Here is an 18,838-nt window from a genome sequence, read left to right on the forward strand (position 1 = left end):
CTCCGCTGAGCGCTGACAGCCCTGCAGCTCCAGCCATCTCTCGCTCAGGCTTGTGTGGTGCTGCCACTGGTTCAGCTCATTCCCCTCCCCCACTATAACTTTTCTAGGATGGTCGTGTACCACCTGCCAGGTGCCAATGTGCCACAGGTGGCACCCGTACCACTGGTTGAAAAGCCCTGTCCTAGTCATTCCCAGCATTTCAGTTAACTCAAATTAGGGAACGCACAAATCTTAAAACATACCACACGGTTGCATAGAAGAGAAGGGGAGGGGAGAGAGAGAGAAAATCACTATTTCTTATTTTCTCTTTAAGTACCTTTATTTAGCCAAATTGGTTTCTCAGCAAAAGCCCTAGCAAAATCCATTTTTTAAATAGTTTCTCTACCTATCTCTTTTTCATACCTGCCTGAACGGGGTAGTTGATTCCCGTCCCAGGCCTCAAGCAAGCTTTACTGGGAAGCCTATCTCAACCCTTGAACTAGAACACCCCGTGATTCCCTTATTCCTCATGCAGGGGTTCCTTTGGTTCTATCGGGTCCGGCGCACTGAAGCCTTTTAGTGAGACTTCCGCCTACCACCATGGTTTTGGGTGAAAAAGGGACCCATGGAGCACTCTGGATCCCTCACAGAGTACGTATATTAGGTACAGTATATTAGGGTGGGCATAATATAAGCTCTACTCTGAAAGTAAGCCCTAGCGTGGAGTAGGGCAAGTCGACCCAGATTTTCTGTGTGACAGCCAGAATGCCCTCCCTGCTGCCAGCCTGCCAGGGCCCTTCACCAGCGGCCACCGGTGGAACTGACTACCGCTGGGCCCACCCTCGATGTCCCACTGTCTGCCTGCCTGCGGCCGCAACAAACCAAGCCCTCAGTGAGCCCCAGCCTCCGCCCGCCCTGCCTGCTGGCTCTATTGCTGCTGGGACATTTCTCTGCCGCGACAGGTGCTGTGTGGCAGCCAAATGGCTGCCCGTCCTGCTTCTGCCTTGCGGGGCTCTTTGCCCTTCTGGCCATGTTGCTCTAGGCTACCCTGCTTGGCTGCTCCTGCTTGGCATGGGGCAAGTCGGCCCAGATCCAGAGTGCCGCCCCACTACCGGCCTGCCAGGGTCCTTCACCAGCCGCTGCTGATGGAACCGAGCCACCCACACCTCCACCTTTGGGCTGCTGAGCACCAGCTTGCATGCCTAATAGGTGCTGCAGGTCCCGGGCTAAGGGTGGGCGCTGCAGCTGTCATGCTGGCTGGGTGCTTTTGGCCTCTACCGGCTGCTCTTGCTGGATTGCCTGCCTTTCAGCTGCATTGCGTTTCTCCGTTTGCTTTTCAGCCTTTGCCATGTGTTCGTGGGCTTTAAAAAAATTCAGACTTTCTAACTTCTTGAAATCTGACTGAAATGTTTGTCCCACAAAGATGCAGAGAAGGCTGAAAAACAATGGAGAAACGTAATGTAGCTGAAAAGCAGGTTAGTAAAAAACGCTTGAGGGAGGTGAGGGCATCTGGGTGGCACGGCAACCTTACTCTGCACAGCTTCGGCAGGTGTCTGGCAGGCGGAGGGAAACAACTCCACCCCTCCCTCTGCCACCTGCCTCGCCTCCTCGGAAGGCGATCTGGCGGGAACAGATCTGGCTGGTAGAGGAGATCTGGCTGGTAGAGGTCAAAAGTGCCCAGCTGGAATGAGAGCTGCATCACCTGCCTTTAACCCAGTGCCTGCAGCACCGAGTAGGTGTGTAGGCTGGGGTTCAGCAGCCCAAAGGCGGAGCGTGGCTGATGCAGTTCCACCGGCGGCCGCTGGTGAAGGGCTCTAGCAGGCCAGCAGTGAGGCGGCACTCTAGATCTGAGCGGACTTGCCCACGCCAGGCTCAGTGCCCTTTCCGGCACCACCCACCACAGTTGCACCAATACTGTACCTGGTCTGCCACCACGCTATCACATTGCTTTTCCACCCCATGCATAGGCCCCACCCCACCCCTGCACGCTCGTGACCTACTGGTACAGGTACCAGCAAAAAGTAATCCCTCCCCGAAAGTAAAAGCTAGTGCTTACTTCGGAGCCCAAAAGAAAGTAAGACAGGGTCTTACTTTCAGGGAAACACAGGTATAGTATCAAATTGTCATAGTCTTTTAAGATTGTGTGTATCAACCTGACTCCAGAAGCTGTGAATGCTTCAGCACTGGAAGTTTTTAAGAAGAGACTGGACAGCCATTTGTCTGAAATGGTATAGGGTTTCCTGCCTGAGCAGGGGGTTGATGACCTCCAAGATAAATTTATTATTATTATTATTATTATTATTATTATTATTATTATTATTATTATTATTATTATTATTATTAATTTAATTCAGTGTTTCTCAACTTCAGTAACAAAGATGTGCAAACTCCAATTCCCAGAATTCCTCAGGCAACTTTCTGTCCGAGGTATTCTGGGAGTTGAAGCCCACGCATCTTAAAAGTTGCAGAGGCTGAGAAACACAATATGTAAGTTTATTGAACGTAAACCTCTTTCTTGGCTTCAGCTGTTACATTACAACAATATTCGTGGATCAGCTATTCCGGCCAGCCACATTGACTAAAACGGGAGTTACGGACTAAAATAAAAATTTTCTAAATATTCTTAAATAAAACATCTTAACAGTCCTTAAAACAAACGCGCGCACCCGCTGAAGATATCAGGGAACTCGCCTCTGATTGGACAAAGTTGCCCTAGAAAAGCAGCAGGAACAGCCTATTACCAGTTGCTTTTTGGGGAGGCGGGTTGTCTGTGATCAGTCACCGCCCGAGAGTTCTCGCGCTTCCTTTCTTGACAAAATGGCGGCCGCAGTAGGGGTTCCCGGCGCCTCAGCGAGCGTCGCAGTCCCGTCTCCGTTGCCTCCGGCCGCTTCTCCCCCCACCATACCCTCGATAACTCCTACGCCGGCCGTCCTTACTCCTCCGTCCGCGGCGGCACCACCACCGCCGCCGCCTCCTCCCGCACTGGCGGCGCCTTTTCCCGGCGGCCGTGCAGTCCGGTTGCACCCGGTGGTGCTGGCCTCTATCGTGGACAGCTTTGAGAGGCGCAATGAGGGTGCGGCCCGTGTTATCGGCACGTTGCTCGGTAAGGACCGTCGCGCTCTCTGGGGAGAAGGAGGAGGCGGCTGAACCCGAAGATCCGCTAGTTGCTCTCTTGGCGCTCCGGCACTTACATCAGGTTGGGCAGCAGTTTTCAGAGGGTGTTTAGGGAACCACGTGTCATTGCATCACTGAAATAAAGCTGTACAGTTTGGTTTGTGCCAATTATTGTAAGATAAATGGTAAGATAAAATCCCCATTCCCCTTCCTGTTTTCCCCACAGCAACAACCTCCTCGTGAGGTGGATTGGACTGAGAGAGTGATTGGCCCATAGTTACCCAGCTGGCTTTCTTGTCTAAGCGGGACTTGAACTCATGGTATCCCGTGAGACTATTTTTGTAGCATTAATGTATGTTAGAATTTTTCATGTGATTGGTTCAAAGGCAACTTAGTGTTTACAGGGTCAAACTAAACGTGGGGAGATTGCATTTATAATAAGAAAAATATTACTTGAAGTGCAGCTATATATTTTGTGGCTTTGTTGCAGCATTGGATTATTTATTCTACGGTACATTCATATTACATTTTGATAAAAACAGATAAAAATACAAAGCATGAAATATAAAATGTAAACATGGGTTAAGTCAGGGGTAGGCAACCTTGGCTCTTTTATGACTCTGGACTTCAGCTCCCAGAAATCCACGAATCATAAAAGAGCCAAGGTTGCCTACCCCAGGGTTAAGTTGATGCCTTATATTGCTTCTTTTTCTACATAAAATGCTAGACCTGTATTACATTGTTCCATTCATTTTCAGTCAGTGTATATGGGAGTTAAAGCTGGCCCTGATATGCATTAGTTTCCTGAATAGGAACAAAATGTTAAATTTGAAGTAGCAAAATAAAACCAAGATACTTTGATTTGCCACCATCTTTATTCTGTTGCATGTTTATTTATATGTCCATTTCTTAGCTACAGCATCTAAAAATTCTTAAATACATTAAATAAAGGAGCTTTGATAGAAGACAGTTCAGTTACAGAATATAGTTTCTGAAATGCATTCTTTTTGTATCTTGCTTAGAACAAACAGTGCCTTGTTTTCATTCTTCTCAGACTTCATCCAAAGGCTTTAACGCACACTTGTAAATCAAGATTGTTGTAATATCACTATAAAATCATTATCTTCTGCGTATTGTAAGGTGGTTGAACTTGAAGGGGTTCAAGTTGTGCTGTACTTATCAGCAAATATAAATCTAATGTCTCCAGTTACAAGTTCTTCCTTGAATGTTCCTTGGATGTTCCTAGGCCTTTGCTTGGGAAGAACTTTTCTTAGGAAAACGTTTTTTTCTTTAACTTTGTAGGCACAGTTGACAAACATTCTGTAGAGGTTACCAACTGCTTCTCAGTACCTCATAATGAATCAGAAGATGAGGTGAGTATGTGTTATTTTGACCATGATTTTAGCTTTGCCATTAGCTTGGAAGGAGATACATTTAGGAAAGTACCAAAATCAGAGAATTGGTTTAAGGATTCTGTAATTCTTTGAAGTTGCAGAATCACATTTCAGAAAGTTAAAATCAGGCCTTTCTCCCCTTTTAAACTAGTAAACTCTCACAATTAGCAGTTTTCTTGGTATTATTGCTAGAAGAGGATATCCTAAATTATAATGCAAATGCTTGGTGTGATACACTTTTAACAGAATATTTTTTATTTCAAACTTCAAATTCAATTGAACAAAGACAATAAAAATAAACATTACAAACTAGGCAAAAAGAAGAAAAAAATAAAGACATGTATACAACATATGTAAAATCAACATTAAACCTACATTGTCCACCCTGGCTGAGTGTTGAAAAATATTTCCCCCTTGCACAGTGGGCCTACAACTAATTATAAATCTTTTCATTCATGCTGACTATATTTGGTATACCATAGTACTATTTTGTACCATAGTTTCTTAAAATATCTCAAATATAGAAATCTAATATCTATTAATCAAGTCAACCCAATATCTGTTAGGTATTAAACAAAACTGCTAACTGGTATCCACCCAAAAATAAGCTAATCTTAACACTCCATTATTGTATTTAATTTACAGAAATTCCACAAAAGGCTTCCAATGCATTATAAAATTGTCTTAAGTATTATCTCTAAGAAATGCACTTAGTTTCACCATCTCTACCAATTTAGTTTCACAATCAATTCTTCAACTACAGGTATTCCTTTTTCTTTCCATTACTTGGCATGAACATTCCTTGCAGCTGTGACCACATATAGAAGTAGAGTTCCATATTCTTGGAATTTGATTACATTTCCAACCATTATTAGAAATTACTTTATATATTCATGACAATCTATTCAGAGTCAAATACCAGCAGTACATCATTTTATAAAAGTTTTCTTTCAAATGGTAATTCAAAGTAAATCATTATTTCACACATTTTCCCATTGATCTAGTGTTATATTATGACCAAAGTTTTTCACCCATTTTACCTTACAGTTCTTAACATATTCTTCTTCCAAATTTATTCTAAGTAACATTGTATAGACTTTCGAATCAAATGGTCATCCTCAGAACATACCGTAAACTCAATTCCAATTCATATTTGTCTCCAGCAAAAGCAAAGCTTTTTATCAAGTTTAAATCTTTCAGATATTTTATAATAATTAAACCAGTCACAAATCCATCACTTACTACTTGCTTCACTTTTAGCTTAGGATCCTTTCCATATCAATAGATCGTAATATGTCATCTATTTTGATTCCATTAACACCTCTTTCCTGTGCAGTGCTTCGTGTTGATAGCCACAATGTTGTCTTAATAGCTAATCTTTTATATTTCAACCATGTATGAACAACATACATGGTACAATCATAGTACAATCTGAGATGCGGCAATCCAAGCTCTGCCCTTTCTTTGCCTCTTATAAAAGCTTGTATTTAATTCTTGGTTTTTTATTTTGCCAAATTAATTTAAAAATACCCTTCTACCATTGTTTTAAGGAGAGGTCCTTGATCAAAATTAGTATGTTCTGAAACATAAATAGCCTTCTAGGTAAGACATTCATTTTAATTCTTCCCATCATTGCAGGATCCAGTTTTTCCCATTTATTCATATCAAATTTTATCTCACTTCAAATTTTAACCTATTTTTATATAACCTAGAATTTTTATTAAAGAGAATCTCTTTTACCTCTTTTACAACCTTAAATCCTGTTTTGTTCTTCAGTTTTCTTTTACCGGTATTTATATTCTTTACCAACATCTTTGTCTTTTGTTTATTTTCATTCCTGCCACTTCTCCAAATATTTCATAACATGTTCAGTGTTATCCAGTGGATCTTGTAGAATCAAAATTAAGTTATCTGTGAAAATATGTAACTTTTATTTATATGTCTTGATTTGTAATCCTCTTCGTCTATTGTCTTGTCTAATATCTCTGTGTAGTAGTTCCAATACCAAGATAAATAGTAAAGGAGACACAGGTCACTCGTGTTTTGCTCTTTCTGCATCTCATATACTTTTTGACAGATCTCTGTTGTCCATAATCTGGGTCTTCTGTAATGTATAGATATATGTCAGTCCATGAATATAGTTTAACCCAAATTCCATCTTTTCATCTACGTTAAACATAAAACCCCAGTTCAAATTATCAAAGGATTTCTCTGCACCCAGAAAGATTAGTACAGCCTGTTTATCGTTATATTGTTGTAAATATTCAAATTATATCCAAAACAATTCTCACGTTGTCCTTCAATTGTCTTCTAGGTAGAAAGCCACATCAGTCTTCATGTATCATGTAAGACCGGGCTTTTCAACCTTTTCACCCATTGTACCACTTTTAGGATATGGCAACATCTGAGTACCACCAGTCGCCTAGCAAGGTGTAAAAAACTTGATGAACAAAAAAAAAAAAGGAAAAAAATTGATGAAGTACAGGTAGTCCTCGACTTACAACAGTTCGCTTAGTGACTGTTTGAAGTTACAATGGCACTGAAAAAAGTGCCCCCCAAGCCACAGCCGAGCAAGACACCTGCCTGCCTGCTTGGCAGCGCTTTTCCTCCTGTCCGAGGTTTTCATTGTTGTGAGCATTTCTGTTGAGGATTGGCAACAGGGGTGGAATGGGGTGGTGTTTGGTTTTTATCCCCCCTCCTCTCTGCTGGGTGGTTGCAGCAGATTTTGGTCACTTCACACAACCCTGGGACACTGTGGCCGTCATAAATATGAATCAGTTGCCAAGCATCTGAATGTAAATCACAAGACCCTGGAGATGCTGCAACATTCCTGGTGATTGGCGCTTCTTCTGGGCACAGCAAAAGCGCCAGGATCAGTGCCGAGCACCAGCTGGAGCCTGGCGCTGATCCCAGCGTTTCCCTGAGCCCTGACAGCCCTGCAGCTCCAGTCATCTCTCGCTCAGGCTTGTGTGGTGCTGCCACTGGTTCAGCTCATTCCCCTCCCCCACTACCACTTTTCTAAGATGGTCGCGTACCACCTGCCAGGTGCCAATGTGCCACAGGTGGCACCCGTACCACTGGTTGAAAAGCCATGACGTAAGACTTTTTTTAGTTTTTCAGCTAAAGTGGATGTAAAAAATTTATAATCATTATTAAGAAGAGAAATTGGTCTATAATTTTTCATTGAAGTTAAATCCTGCCCTTCCTTAGATATCAAAACAGTAAAAGTTTCTTTCCATGAATCAGGTTTCGGGTTACCTTGCAGAGTAGAATTCATTAAGTCCTTCATCGGCAATAATAATTGATCCTCAGAAGTCTTATAAAATCCACTTAGTAAACCATCTGGTCTGGTTTAATAGATAGAATTTGATCAAAGATTTATAGATAACTAATGATGGAACATATGAAAGGCTTTTCTAAAATAGTTTTAATGTCAAGGTTCTGACAGAGACAAAATAAAGCAGAACTCCAAGGCTTGCAAATTCCTCAAAGAACATGTTTATTAGTTACAAAGTATCGGCACAACAAATGTGAAACCAAGTCTGAAGACACACCTAACAATTCCCCAAAAATTCCCCAATACAACGTTAAGAAATCCCATCCCTAAGGCTATGCAAGCAACTACGTTCCCCAATACATCATCTTGGCGGGATTTTCATGAAATGCCCAGCCTGCAGTCTCGAGAGTAGCCAATCACTTTGGTTCCCACGGGACAGAAGTTTATTTAGACTAGCAAAGCACATGGCAATCCCCCTCCCTCCTTTCAGTGTGTCAATCAAAAATGAATAAGGAAGATGGGCGCAGCCATGCTCATTTTTAAAGTTGACATTTACCTTTGTTGTTGTATTATTAATGCTTCTTACTGAAATCTGCTCAAAATTCATATTTCTAATAATACCATTGAAGTTGGCCCTGTTTTTCCTTATCTAGCACTTTTGTCCTTTTCCATTTCTTTTTGTTAACACTATTTGAAATTTTAATCATTTCTGTCACATTTTTCTTTGTATCAGTGTTACTTTGCTAAATTCCTGTTTCTATTGTCGTTAGACTTCCTTTATTGCTACAAACTCATTCCATTAAACATGCAAATTTGTCACATGAACTCAATTCTTGTGCTATCGTACTTTCATCACTGATATATCAGCTTGATTGATATAGATTATTAAAGTATTTATCATAGAAATGTATATGTCAGGTTTTGCACTGTGTGTCAGATCTGCCACCAAACTACTTCAACCCTGTTTCACTTTGCTTTGATGGCAGCCCCCATAAAGTGTGGGGAGGGGATGGGCAGGCAGGGAGTGGGGATGATAGGAACCAGAGGGCCATCCAGAGACAATGGTTGAAAGATCCAAGGACTCAATCCTGGGAATGGAATGTGAAACATCCATTCAAAAAGGTGCCAAAATGTGGAACTGTTACCAAAGCACCTCACTGGAATCTCATTGAACATCACCAATGACCAAGTTTGTGGGGGTGGGGGGAATGGCTAGGTGAAGGGAAAATTACCAGGGTTATGTGAGAAATTCTCAGATTTGGCTTTGCTATACTGTAACCACTTGGCTTCAGTAAAAAAAATACTTTTCATTACAAATCAAGTTGAGGATCTTTCTTTCCTGAATATCCAAGCTGGGACAGGCTTATTTTGTACAGGTAGTCCCCAACTTACAACCATTTGAAGTTATGATGGTGCAGAAAAATGTCTAGCCTTCTGACTTATAGTCAGTCCTCACAACTATGTCCATTGCATCATCTCAGTATTCACGTGCTTGGAATTTGAACGCTTGGAAACTGCTCACATTTCTGATCAATTGCACTGCCCTGTGGTCATGTGATCACAATTTGTGACTTTTTGCCAGTTTCTGGCAAAAATCTCGGAAGAATGGGTTTGAATTTAATGACTGAATTTGCTTAATGACCATGAGCCTTGGTGGAGCAGTGGGCTAATGCCTCCTTAAGTAACACCAGCTTCCTGCAATCAGTGCAGGTTCGCATCCCACCAGGCTCAAGGTTGACTCAGCCTTCCATCCTTCCGAGGTAGGTAAAATGAGGACCCAGATTGTTGGGGGCAATTAAGCTGACTTTGTAATAATGCCGCTTGGGGTGTGTGTGAAAGCCCTAATAAGCAGGCATATACATAGAATGAAGGCTACTGCTAAGCTTGTAAGCCTCCCTGAGTCTTCGGAGAAGGGCGGGATATAAATGGAATTAAAATAAATAAATAAATAAATGATGTAAATGGTCGTAAAATTGGTCTGATTTTATTTAATGACTGCAACCATTTATGATGGAAATTCTGGTCCCAATTGTGGTTGTACTGTAAAATGAGGACTACCTGTACACATCATGATTTCCATATATGTTATATCTTATTCATTTTGTGAGTTTGCTTCTTCTACTGAACACGGAGCTACAGGGATGTAGTTACTGTACTTATGTTAAAAAAATAATATACAGGGAGCCTGGAGTGAATGGCAGGCATTAGGTTTACTCTTAAACAATTTTCCCATTTAATCAAATGGAATGAATAGCAGCTACTTGTTTATTGATATTATAATGGCATTGGGAGGTACTCTTTATTTTCTTTACCATCAAACGTTCAACATGAAAAAATTGTTGTTTTTATCCTATATTCATGCAGCCACATTAAGTATCTTTTATAAAGGAATTCAGGGAGACAAACAGTACTGTGAAAAAATTAAAATGTGATTTTTTTTGCATCAAAGATAAGTCAAAGACAATGTGCTTTCTATACTCAGAATGGTGGGTTTAGTCTCAGGTTAACAGGTTTAAATAAAAGGCTTGGAAAGGTTCTCTAGTTATCAGTGAATTAATGTCATTATTGCAGAATCTCAATTTTTGTTAACTTTCAGGTTGCAGTGGACATGGAATTTGCCAAAAATATGTATGAATTGCACAAGAAAGTGTCTCCAAGTGAAGTTATTCTGGGATGGTAAGTCTTCATTCTACCAGAATTCATTTGCCCAGCTTCTCAAAAGACAGAACTATCTTTAATTAATAGAATGCCATAAAATAATAACAGTTCTTTAAACAATTATGTCAACTTTGTTGGTCTTGATAGCAATACTCCTCCGTTGTTATGGAATTTTGGGAAATACTTTCACTAATAGAATAAACCTTGACTATTTTTTCCTTCTCATTTAGGGATGTATTGTTCGCTTGCATGATCCTTAAAATTTGATAAGTTTTCCATATTCACTGAACCTTTGTTATATATAGCTTTGATCATGCTATCTGTTGTTAGTAGTAGATCTAACCTAACCCTTAGAATATCCAGGGATAAAACTGTATAATCACACTGTATTCTGATTGATCTAAAATAGTGTCACAAAACATTTGGGATGATAGATTCTCAGAATCTGTAAGATAGTCTCCAGCAGATAGCATGAACTTGTGCATTTTTCTTTTCTATTATGTTTGTAACATTGCAAATTTGAAAATATTGTTTTAAATATTTTAGCAGACATCCACTTTCCTTTTTTCTGCTTCAGACATAAACATTCTAATGTACAGTATAACCTTTATTTAATATATTTATATCGCAGCCCAACTCACATATGGTAGCTTACAATATTAAAATTCCACAATGTAAAATCCCTTAACATCCTTCCATAACCCCATAGCGACAACAGGCAGAACTACTTGATCAGTTCTATGTCACCCTGGGGTCCCAGGCCATTGACAGAACCAGGGCTCGAGGTCCTTCCAGAAATGTATCAAAGTGGGGGGGGGGGCAATCTTAACTTTGGGGGAATGGTATTCCAAAGGGAGGGAGCTACTAGAGAAGGCCTTTTTTCCTGGGTCTCACTAGATGGGACTGTAACATACCGTGCCTTCCCGCTGTGGTGGGCCAAAGAGATGTAACTGGGAAAGAGGTAGTCACTCAGATAATCTGGCCCCAAGCCATCTAGGGCTTTAAAGGTGATAACCAGAAATCTGAATTGTACCCAGAAGCAAATCGGTAACCAATGCAGTTCCCACAAAAGAGGTAATATAGGCTGCTGCAGTTTGAGCCATCTGAAGCTTCCAAATACTATTTGGGACAACCCCATGTAGAGTGCATTACAGTAGTCCCAACAAGAGGTGACTAGAGCATGGGTTCTAGGAAAGAGGCTAACAAGTACACAACTTGCTATTGGGCAGGACTACCACCTGCTCTTTGAGCTAGAGCTGTCAGTCCAGGAGAACCTGCAGATGTATGTATTGGGTTTGCCTGGGACAGTGCAACCCCATCCACAACTAAAAACAATAATAAAAAATCCTTTGTTAGTTTGCAAAAGATTACTGAAAATCCCAGGTAACTTTGTATCAGATTCTTGTTACATTAGGTTTGTCCATTCTGAGAAGAGGTATTGGTAATATTTACCTTTCTAATAGTATTGGATAAAACTAGTTTATTGAATAATATATTAAAATGTCAAGATAATAACTCATATACTTCATGGATACATCACTGACAAATATTAATCTGTATTTTCAGCATAGCAACTTTAAAATATCTGTATTCAATTAATGGATTCACTGTGTGCAAATATTGTCTTAAGCTGATTTTATTTTTGCAGGTATGCAACTGGCCATGACATCACAGAACACTCTGTTTTAATCCATGAATATTACAGTCGGGAAGCTCACAATCCAATTCACCTAACTGTGGACACCAGTTTACAAAATGGACGTATGAGCATTAAGGCATATGTCAGGTACTTGCAAAAACAATTCATCTGCATTTTGCTTGAAAGAAACAAAGGTAAAAAATGAAATGTTATAGTACATAAAAGAAAAAGTATGAATCTTATTTCATACTATCTTCTAACATTACAGCAGAACAGTTTAGATGAATATCAAATTGCAAAAATAATATTAAAAGAATAAGTTGAGATTCCAAAGTTTTGAGAAGCGCCTGCTTTGATTCTTTTTCTCCTATGACGTTCTTAAATTTATTCTGGCAGTTATGTACATATAGGGCATATATGTGGTTACTATTGTGTGTTTTTCAGAATCAGTACTCTAATAAGAATTGAAAGCAACTCTTATATATCAAGCCTTATTTGGAATATACATGCTAAGAAAAATGGTCTCTCTTTTAGCACTACAATGGGAGTTCCTGGTAAGACTATGGGAGTAATGTTTACTCCTCTCACTGTGAAGTATTCCTACTATGATACAGAGCGGATAGGAGGTAAGCATTATATTATTGATGGATGTAGTCCTGTTTGCTTTTGTCCTGATGATTAGCATAGCCAAGAAGTGAAACCTAGTGAGTGGCTAGACTAGTGATGGCAAACCTTTTGAACTCAGAGTGTAAAACATTCAGAAAATGCCTACTTTGATTCTGCTGGGGTGTCACCTATCCTCAGACAAAAGAGGCCTTTTGCAGACATCTCTGGTCTTTCCTGTTGACTTCACTCTCTGGAAGTCATGCTCTTTTGGGATCTTGAGCTCCGAAAAATTACATGAGAACGCTCCCCTGATTTGATCCCTTGGAAGCTGCATGAGAGCAAGGCCTTTTTAAATAACTTCCAGAGGTTTGATATGTCACCAAAAATGACATAGCATATCACAGGTTTGCCATCACTGGGCTAGACATAGTGATAAGACTTGGCTTTCTGTTATTGGTTATACGTTCTGTGCAATAAAATTAAAGGTCATTGCTTTTAAATAAAACTTAGAGGGCTAAAGTTGCATCTTCACCCCAGAAGAGAAGAAATAAGAAATAATGTTCCTGACAGAAATATCCTTTTTCCTTTATATTTATTAAATATTGACTTAGTCTACTGAAATATATATTCAGTTATTTCCAATTTGTAAAATGTTGGGCTTAGCATGTCACATGAGTGCAAACAATGGCCAAGATAATGGATCAAATCTCTCTTACCTGGTGTGGTCTATCTGGCTGGATAACACAATGAATGACTGGAAAGTGGAGTCAGCCATCACTATTTGTTTCCTCTTCCTCCAGAAAATCTACAAGCTGATTTTGCTTATAGCACTATACCAATCATGTCAAACTCGTGACATCACGTGATGTATCGGGACTGTTTTGCAATTGCTGGCAATAGGGTGGGCACGGCTTCTGCATGATGTGTCCGGCCCATGGGCCAGCAGTTTGACACCCCTGCTATACTGTCTAGCATTTTGAAGGAAACAAATAACAGGAAAATTTCCAAATGATTGAATTTTGCATATTCTTATAATAAACTACCATAGAGCAATCACTGTATTATTGTATTGTTTTAGTTTATCTACAGTCATAGACCAAAACAACGAAAATTAAAATGTATACCATCCAGTATAAAGGTTCTGTTTGCAGTAGAAATGGAGCATACAAACTAAACTATTATGTAACAAACTTTTACTACAGCACAGAATTCGGCCATTTATCAGATGACGTTCCTAGTCATTTTATAGAATGTACACAATTGCCCACAATTGTAGTATGGTGACCAATATTGGTTGCAGTATTCCAGGTGTGGCCTTACTAGGGTTTTATAAAGCGGTACTAATGCTTTGTGTGATCTTGATTCTATGCCTCTGTTTATACAACCCGGGATTGTATTAGCTTTTTTGGCTACTGCTGCACAGTTTGCTCATAGTCAATTGATCCTCCACTAGGACTCCAAGTTCCCTCTCACAGTTGCTGTTTTTGAGCCACGTCTCGCCTAATCTGTACTTATATCTTTGATTTTTCCTGCCTAAATGTAAAACTGCTTTTCTCCACATTAAAGTTCATTTTTTTTGGATAGGGCCCATTGTTCAAGTTTGTCAAGATCTTTTTGAATCCTGAGCTTGTCTTCTGGGATGTTGGCTATTCCTGCCAGTTTAGTGTCATCTGCAAATTTGATGAGTTCCCCTTCTATTCCCTCATCTAGGTCATTTATGATTAGCTGTGCCCTCTGAGAAAGATTAATAGGGCATTTAAGAACTACATGTACAACTGTCTCAATTTCAGCATTTGCATAAACACTCTTGGTTGGAGACACTGTTAAAGCTTCCTATCAACACCATGGAGGGTAAAGTGCCTAAGCATGCCATTCATTACCAGTACTTTTCTAGAGATGGCACACTATGCGTATGATAAAAATATTTGGCATTGATAATCAGTGAGGATAAGTTTTCTTTGTTCCAGACTAAGCATTTCCAGTTCTTTTATACAGTATGTTCAGTTTCCAGTCCTCTCATCATCTTCATTTGTCAGTGTCCTTTTTAGACTGCAGTACGTAGTATTAAATAGTAGTTGAGTTCCAGTTGAAAGATGGATTATTTTACAATAATTAGAAAGTTAGTGGTTTACTTATCTGAATTATTACTGTAGTATTTGTGACCATAACTGTGTTTAACAGATTCATGTCTACTCTCTGTTCTCAGTTGATCTCATCATGAAGACTTGCTTTAGCCCAAATCGAGTGATTAATTTGTCAAGTGATCTTCAGCAAGTGGGGATAGCTTCTGTTCAGATTCAGGATACCCTGAGCACAGTACTACAGTATGCAGAAGATGTGCTGGTAAATGTGCTGTGGCCAAAATATGCACTTATAGGAAATAAGACTGTGTGTGTATTTATTTTTCTGTTAATGTATAATATATCAAAATATTTTAAAAAACAGTATCTCTGTGCTTTTTTTCTAGTCTGGGAAAGTGGCTGCTGACAACACTGTTGGTCGCTTCCTGATGGATCTTATTAATCAAGTTCCAAAAATTTCGCCAGAGGACTTTGAGACTATGCTGAACAGCAATATCAATGTAAGTCCTTAGAATAGACTTGTAAGTAGTACAAATAAGTTGTATGGATGGGTGAGCTTGTACATTGTTCAAAGTAGTGGTAAGTATTAATATGAAAGCCTGCATTATATCTCTGGTAGAATAACCTTTAATTATTACTATACACTTTTGTCTGATTTCTTAAATTATACAATTTAGAAATTGCTTTGGGTTAATATAAGTTTCTGATATCTTCTTTGGAGAAAATCTATATGCACTTGCATTTTCTGCCCTCCAATGAAACAAAAAAATTATGCTAGAGTCCTAGTGGACGATCACATGACTACGAGCCAGCAGTGTGCAGCAGCAATCAAAAAGAGCTAATACAATCCTGGGTTGTATAAACAGAGGCATAGAATCAAGATCACGTGAAGTATTATTACCGCTTTATAAAACCCTAGTGAGACCACATCTGGAGTACTACAGCCAATTTTGGTCACCATATCATAAAAAAGATGTTGAGAGTTTGGAAAAAAAAATAGAGAAGAGCAACTAAGATGATCAAAGGCCTGGAGACTAAAGCACATAAAGAACAGCTACGGGACTTGGGTTTGCTAGTCTAAAGAAAAGAAGAAATAGGGGAGACATGATAGCAGTGTTCCAGTATCTGAGGGGCTACCACAAGGCAGAGGGGGGCAGGTGGTTCACCAAAGCACCAGATGGAAGGACGAGAAACAATGGTTGGAAACTGATCAAAGAGAGAAGCAACCTGGAATTAAGGAGAAATTTCCTGACAGTGAAGTCAGTCAACCAGTGGAACAGATTACCCCCAAAAATCGTGGGCGCTCCATCACTGGAAATTTTTAAGAAGAGACTAGACAGTCACCTGTCTGAGACGGTATAGGTTCTCCTGCTTGAGCAGGGGGCTGGACTAGAAGACCTCCAAGGTCCCTTTCAGATTTCTTTTCTATTCTATTCTATTCTATTCTGTTCTGTTCTGTTCTGTTCTATTCTTTTGATTTGATATTACAACAGTTCCCTCTTCTATAGGGCAGCCATTTGAAAATTGAAAAATAAAATCATGCTTAATAATCTGCTTGAAAATATTGTCCATGTACATGGTTCAATTTTTTATTAGTTTATCAGAATATAAAATATGAAAGAAAATAAAAATAATGGAAAACTAGGGGAGGAAAAAATGGAAGAAGAGTGTGTGTAGTGTAGAGGGGGAGAGAAAAAAAAGGTGTTGACCTATGACTGTTTTTAGCACAGTCGAAGATAACATTACAGCCTCAACTTTTTACTTTTACACAGTAATATATACTAGCCATTTCTAGAACAAGAAATGTATTTAATCAGCAAAACCAAAATCAGTGTTTAATTTTTTTCATCTCAAGCATAAAATCCAGAAGTGGTTTCCTAGTGGAAACAATTAGACATGTTCTTTTCATTGAATAAAGCAATCAATTTAATCTTTTTTCCTTGCTGTGGGAAGTAATATATATTCCTGTTTGCACTTATTAATCTTTATAGACTATCATAATTTATATTAACAACATTCACTATTTTCTTAACTTCATATATTTAACCTTCCTAACACAATCTGTTCTGGCAACTGTATCTGCTTATTAATGCACCTTTTTCTTTTCCTTCCATTTTAGAAAGCTCTATGTGTATCCATACTGGTCTCTTAGATGTTTCTTATTTTTCTTATTAGTAGGAATTCCATCTTTAATGTCTTGTTTTGAAGGAGTTTTCATCATTCTCAGATTCTTTTCTCATTTTAAACTGTTGGACTTTCCACCTGAGTTCACTGAAATCTGCTTTTCTAAAATTCCATATACTTGATTTTTCTCCATTCCCTGTCCCTTGATATCATGAAAGGTTAAATATCACTTGTTCTTAGAGTTCCAGTCACTTTCACTTTTTCCAGTAGTTCTTCCAAGTTAATTAAGATGACATCTAGGATTGCAGATCCCTTTGTTGAAAAAGGATAAATGTCAGCAGGAAAATAGAAATTTGGCCTCTGATTCTGGATAAGAGTTAGATTTGTACCATTTGTGAAGATGGCTGAAACATCCTGTTGTTACTATCACATGCCTCTTGGGAAATTTGATTGTCTGACAACAAAAATCCTCTTCCATATCTCTGGTCTGAGCAATATTTTCAAGTTCTATACTGCCACAAAGTTTCAGTGATAATCTGTGACATTATATTTCTTCTCGTGTTAGGATTTTAAGGTCTCCCCTTTGGCTTCCCATACTGTACACCAGGTGTCCAACCCATGACTCATTGGCTGTATGCAGCCCTTGACAACTAGCTATGTGGCCCCACAGAATTATAAAAAATAAAGGAAGTTTATTATTTATATACATTAACTATATATTTTATATATGGCCCAAGACAATTCCTCTTCACTCAGTGCGGCCAGGCAAGCCAAAGGTTCAAAAACATGCTCTACACATTTTGTTTACTAAACTTGACATTGCCAATTAAAACATTGTACCTATACAGTTAGTTTTTCTTACTTAAATATAAAACTTTTAGTTACGTTGAATTTCATTTTGTTAGATAGGGCCCAGTTTTCAAGTCTGTGAAACTTGTTTTGGATCTTGAGTTTTGTCTTCTGGGGTGTTGGTTATTCCTGCCAGCTTAGTGTCATCTGCATATTTGATGAGTTCCCCTTCAATTCCCTCCAGATCATTTATGCCAAAAGTTTTAAAAATATGTTTGTTTATTGGTATGAGTGAGTGGACAAAGTTACAGATTTGTTTCTAATGTTTCCATTGAACAGTGTTGCACAATGTAAGGAATCTTAAATATATATTTATATTTTTTTTCCCTCCTTAGGACCTGCTGATGGTAACCTATTTGGCAAATCTCACCCAGTCACAGATTGCACTCAATGAAAAAATTTTAAACCTGTAATGAAATCTTAACCATCTATTAACAAGACAACCTAAAGAAACAGTGGAACTTCTTTGCATAGTCTAGACTTTGTAATTGGATTCTATCTTCTGAAGTGACTGCTGAATTAATCTTTCTCATCACTTTTTTTCCTCTTCTAAGTATGGTCAGAAAGGTGATCATCATTAAAAATGATCAAGGAATTGCTAAACTTATGTCTTGCTTTATATTATTAACATAGTTCTATAAATTTGTAGAGATCCTTGATTTCTACTAGGGAAATATATTTGAATTTGTTTTTGAAAATATTTACCAGCTTCAAGCATGAAAGAAAGAATAATTTGATTAAAAATAATAAGCTTTTCAAAATGTCATTCAAAATATACTAATAGCCTTGCTTTCTTGTTAGTAAATGACCAAGTTTCTTTCACTTCTACATAGTATGTTTAGGATTTAGATGGGTATAGGAATAGGATTGTAGGAAAAAAAATTAATCTGTCGCATTCCCTGTCTTACAGATTACTTTCTTTTAGAATAGAGATTTGTGGGACTGAAGTTGATGAAAAAAATCATAAACAACAAGATTTTGTTAAAGTGCAAGGCAGTGTTTCAACTGCTATGAATGCAGAAAATTAACAAGGCTGTGAAAGCTAATACATTCTTGTATCACAGTACCACAACCTGCCAGCAGAAATTGTAGGTATGTGCTTAGATGAAAATAGCAA

At 38.9% G+C, this 18,838-nt stretch overlaps 1 protein-coding gene across 1 annotated transcript; it reads left to right on the plus strand.

Annotated features, from left to right (window-relative positions):
• The first annotated feature begins 2,771 nt into the window (after positions 1-2,771).
• Positions 2,772-18,422, plus strand: EIF3F (eukaryotic translation initiation factor 3 subunit F). The gene is made up of 8 exons (XM_083364254.1): positions 2,772-3,082; positions 4,396-4,466; positions 10,361-10,440; positions 12,071-12,208; positions 12,596-12,687; positions 14,874-15,010; positions 15,135-15,248; positions 18,057-18,422. Exons 1-8 carry the CDS (start codon positions 2,797-2,799, stop codon positions 18,132-18,134), a joined length of 996 nt encoding a protein of 331 aa, XP_083220380.1. The 5' UTR covers positions 2,772-2,796; the 3' UTR covers positions 18,135-18,422.
• Positions 18,423-18,838: the final 416 nt, after the last annotated feature.

Source organism: Vipera ursinii (assembly GCF_947247035.1).
Source record: "Vipera ursinii genome assembly, chromosome: 5".
In the NCBI taxonomy this organism is placed as follows: Eukaryota; Metazoa; Chordata; class Lepidosauria; order Squamata; family Viperidae; genus Vipera; species Vipera ursinii.

Excerpts from the sequence above, each read along its gene's own strand:
- EIF3F (XM_083364254.1), top strand. The coding sequence starts at position 2,797 with ATGGCGGCCGCAGTAGGGGTTCCCGGCGCCTCAGCGAGCGTCGCAGTC. Across the intron at positions 4,467-10,360 it reads ATAATGAATCAGAAGATGAG|GTTGCAGTGGACATGGAATT; the intron begins GTGAGTATGTGT and ends GTTAACTTTCAG. Across the intron at positions 12,688-14,873 it reads TGATACAGAGCGGATAGGAG|TTGATCTCATCATGAAGACT; the intron begins GTAAGCATTATA and ends CTCTGTTCTCAG.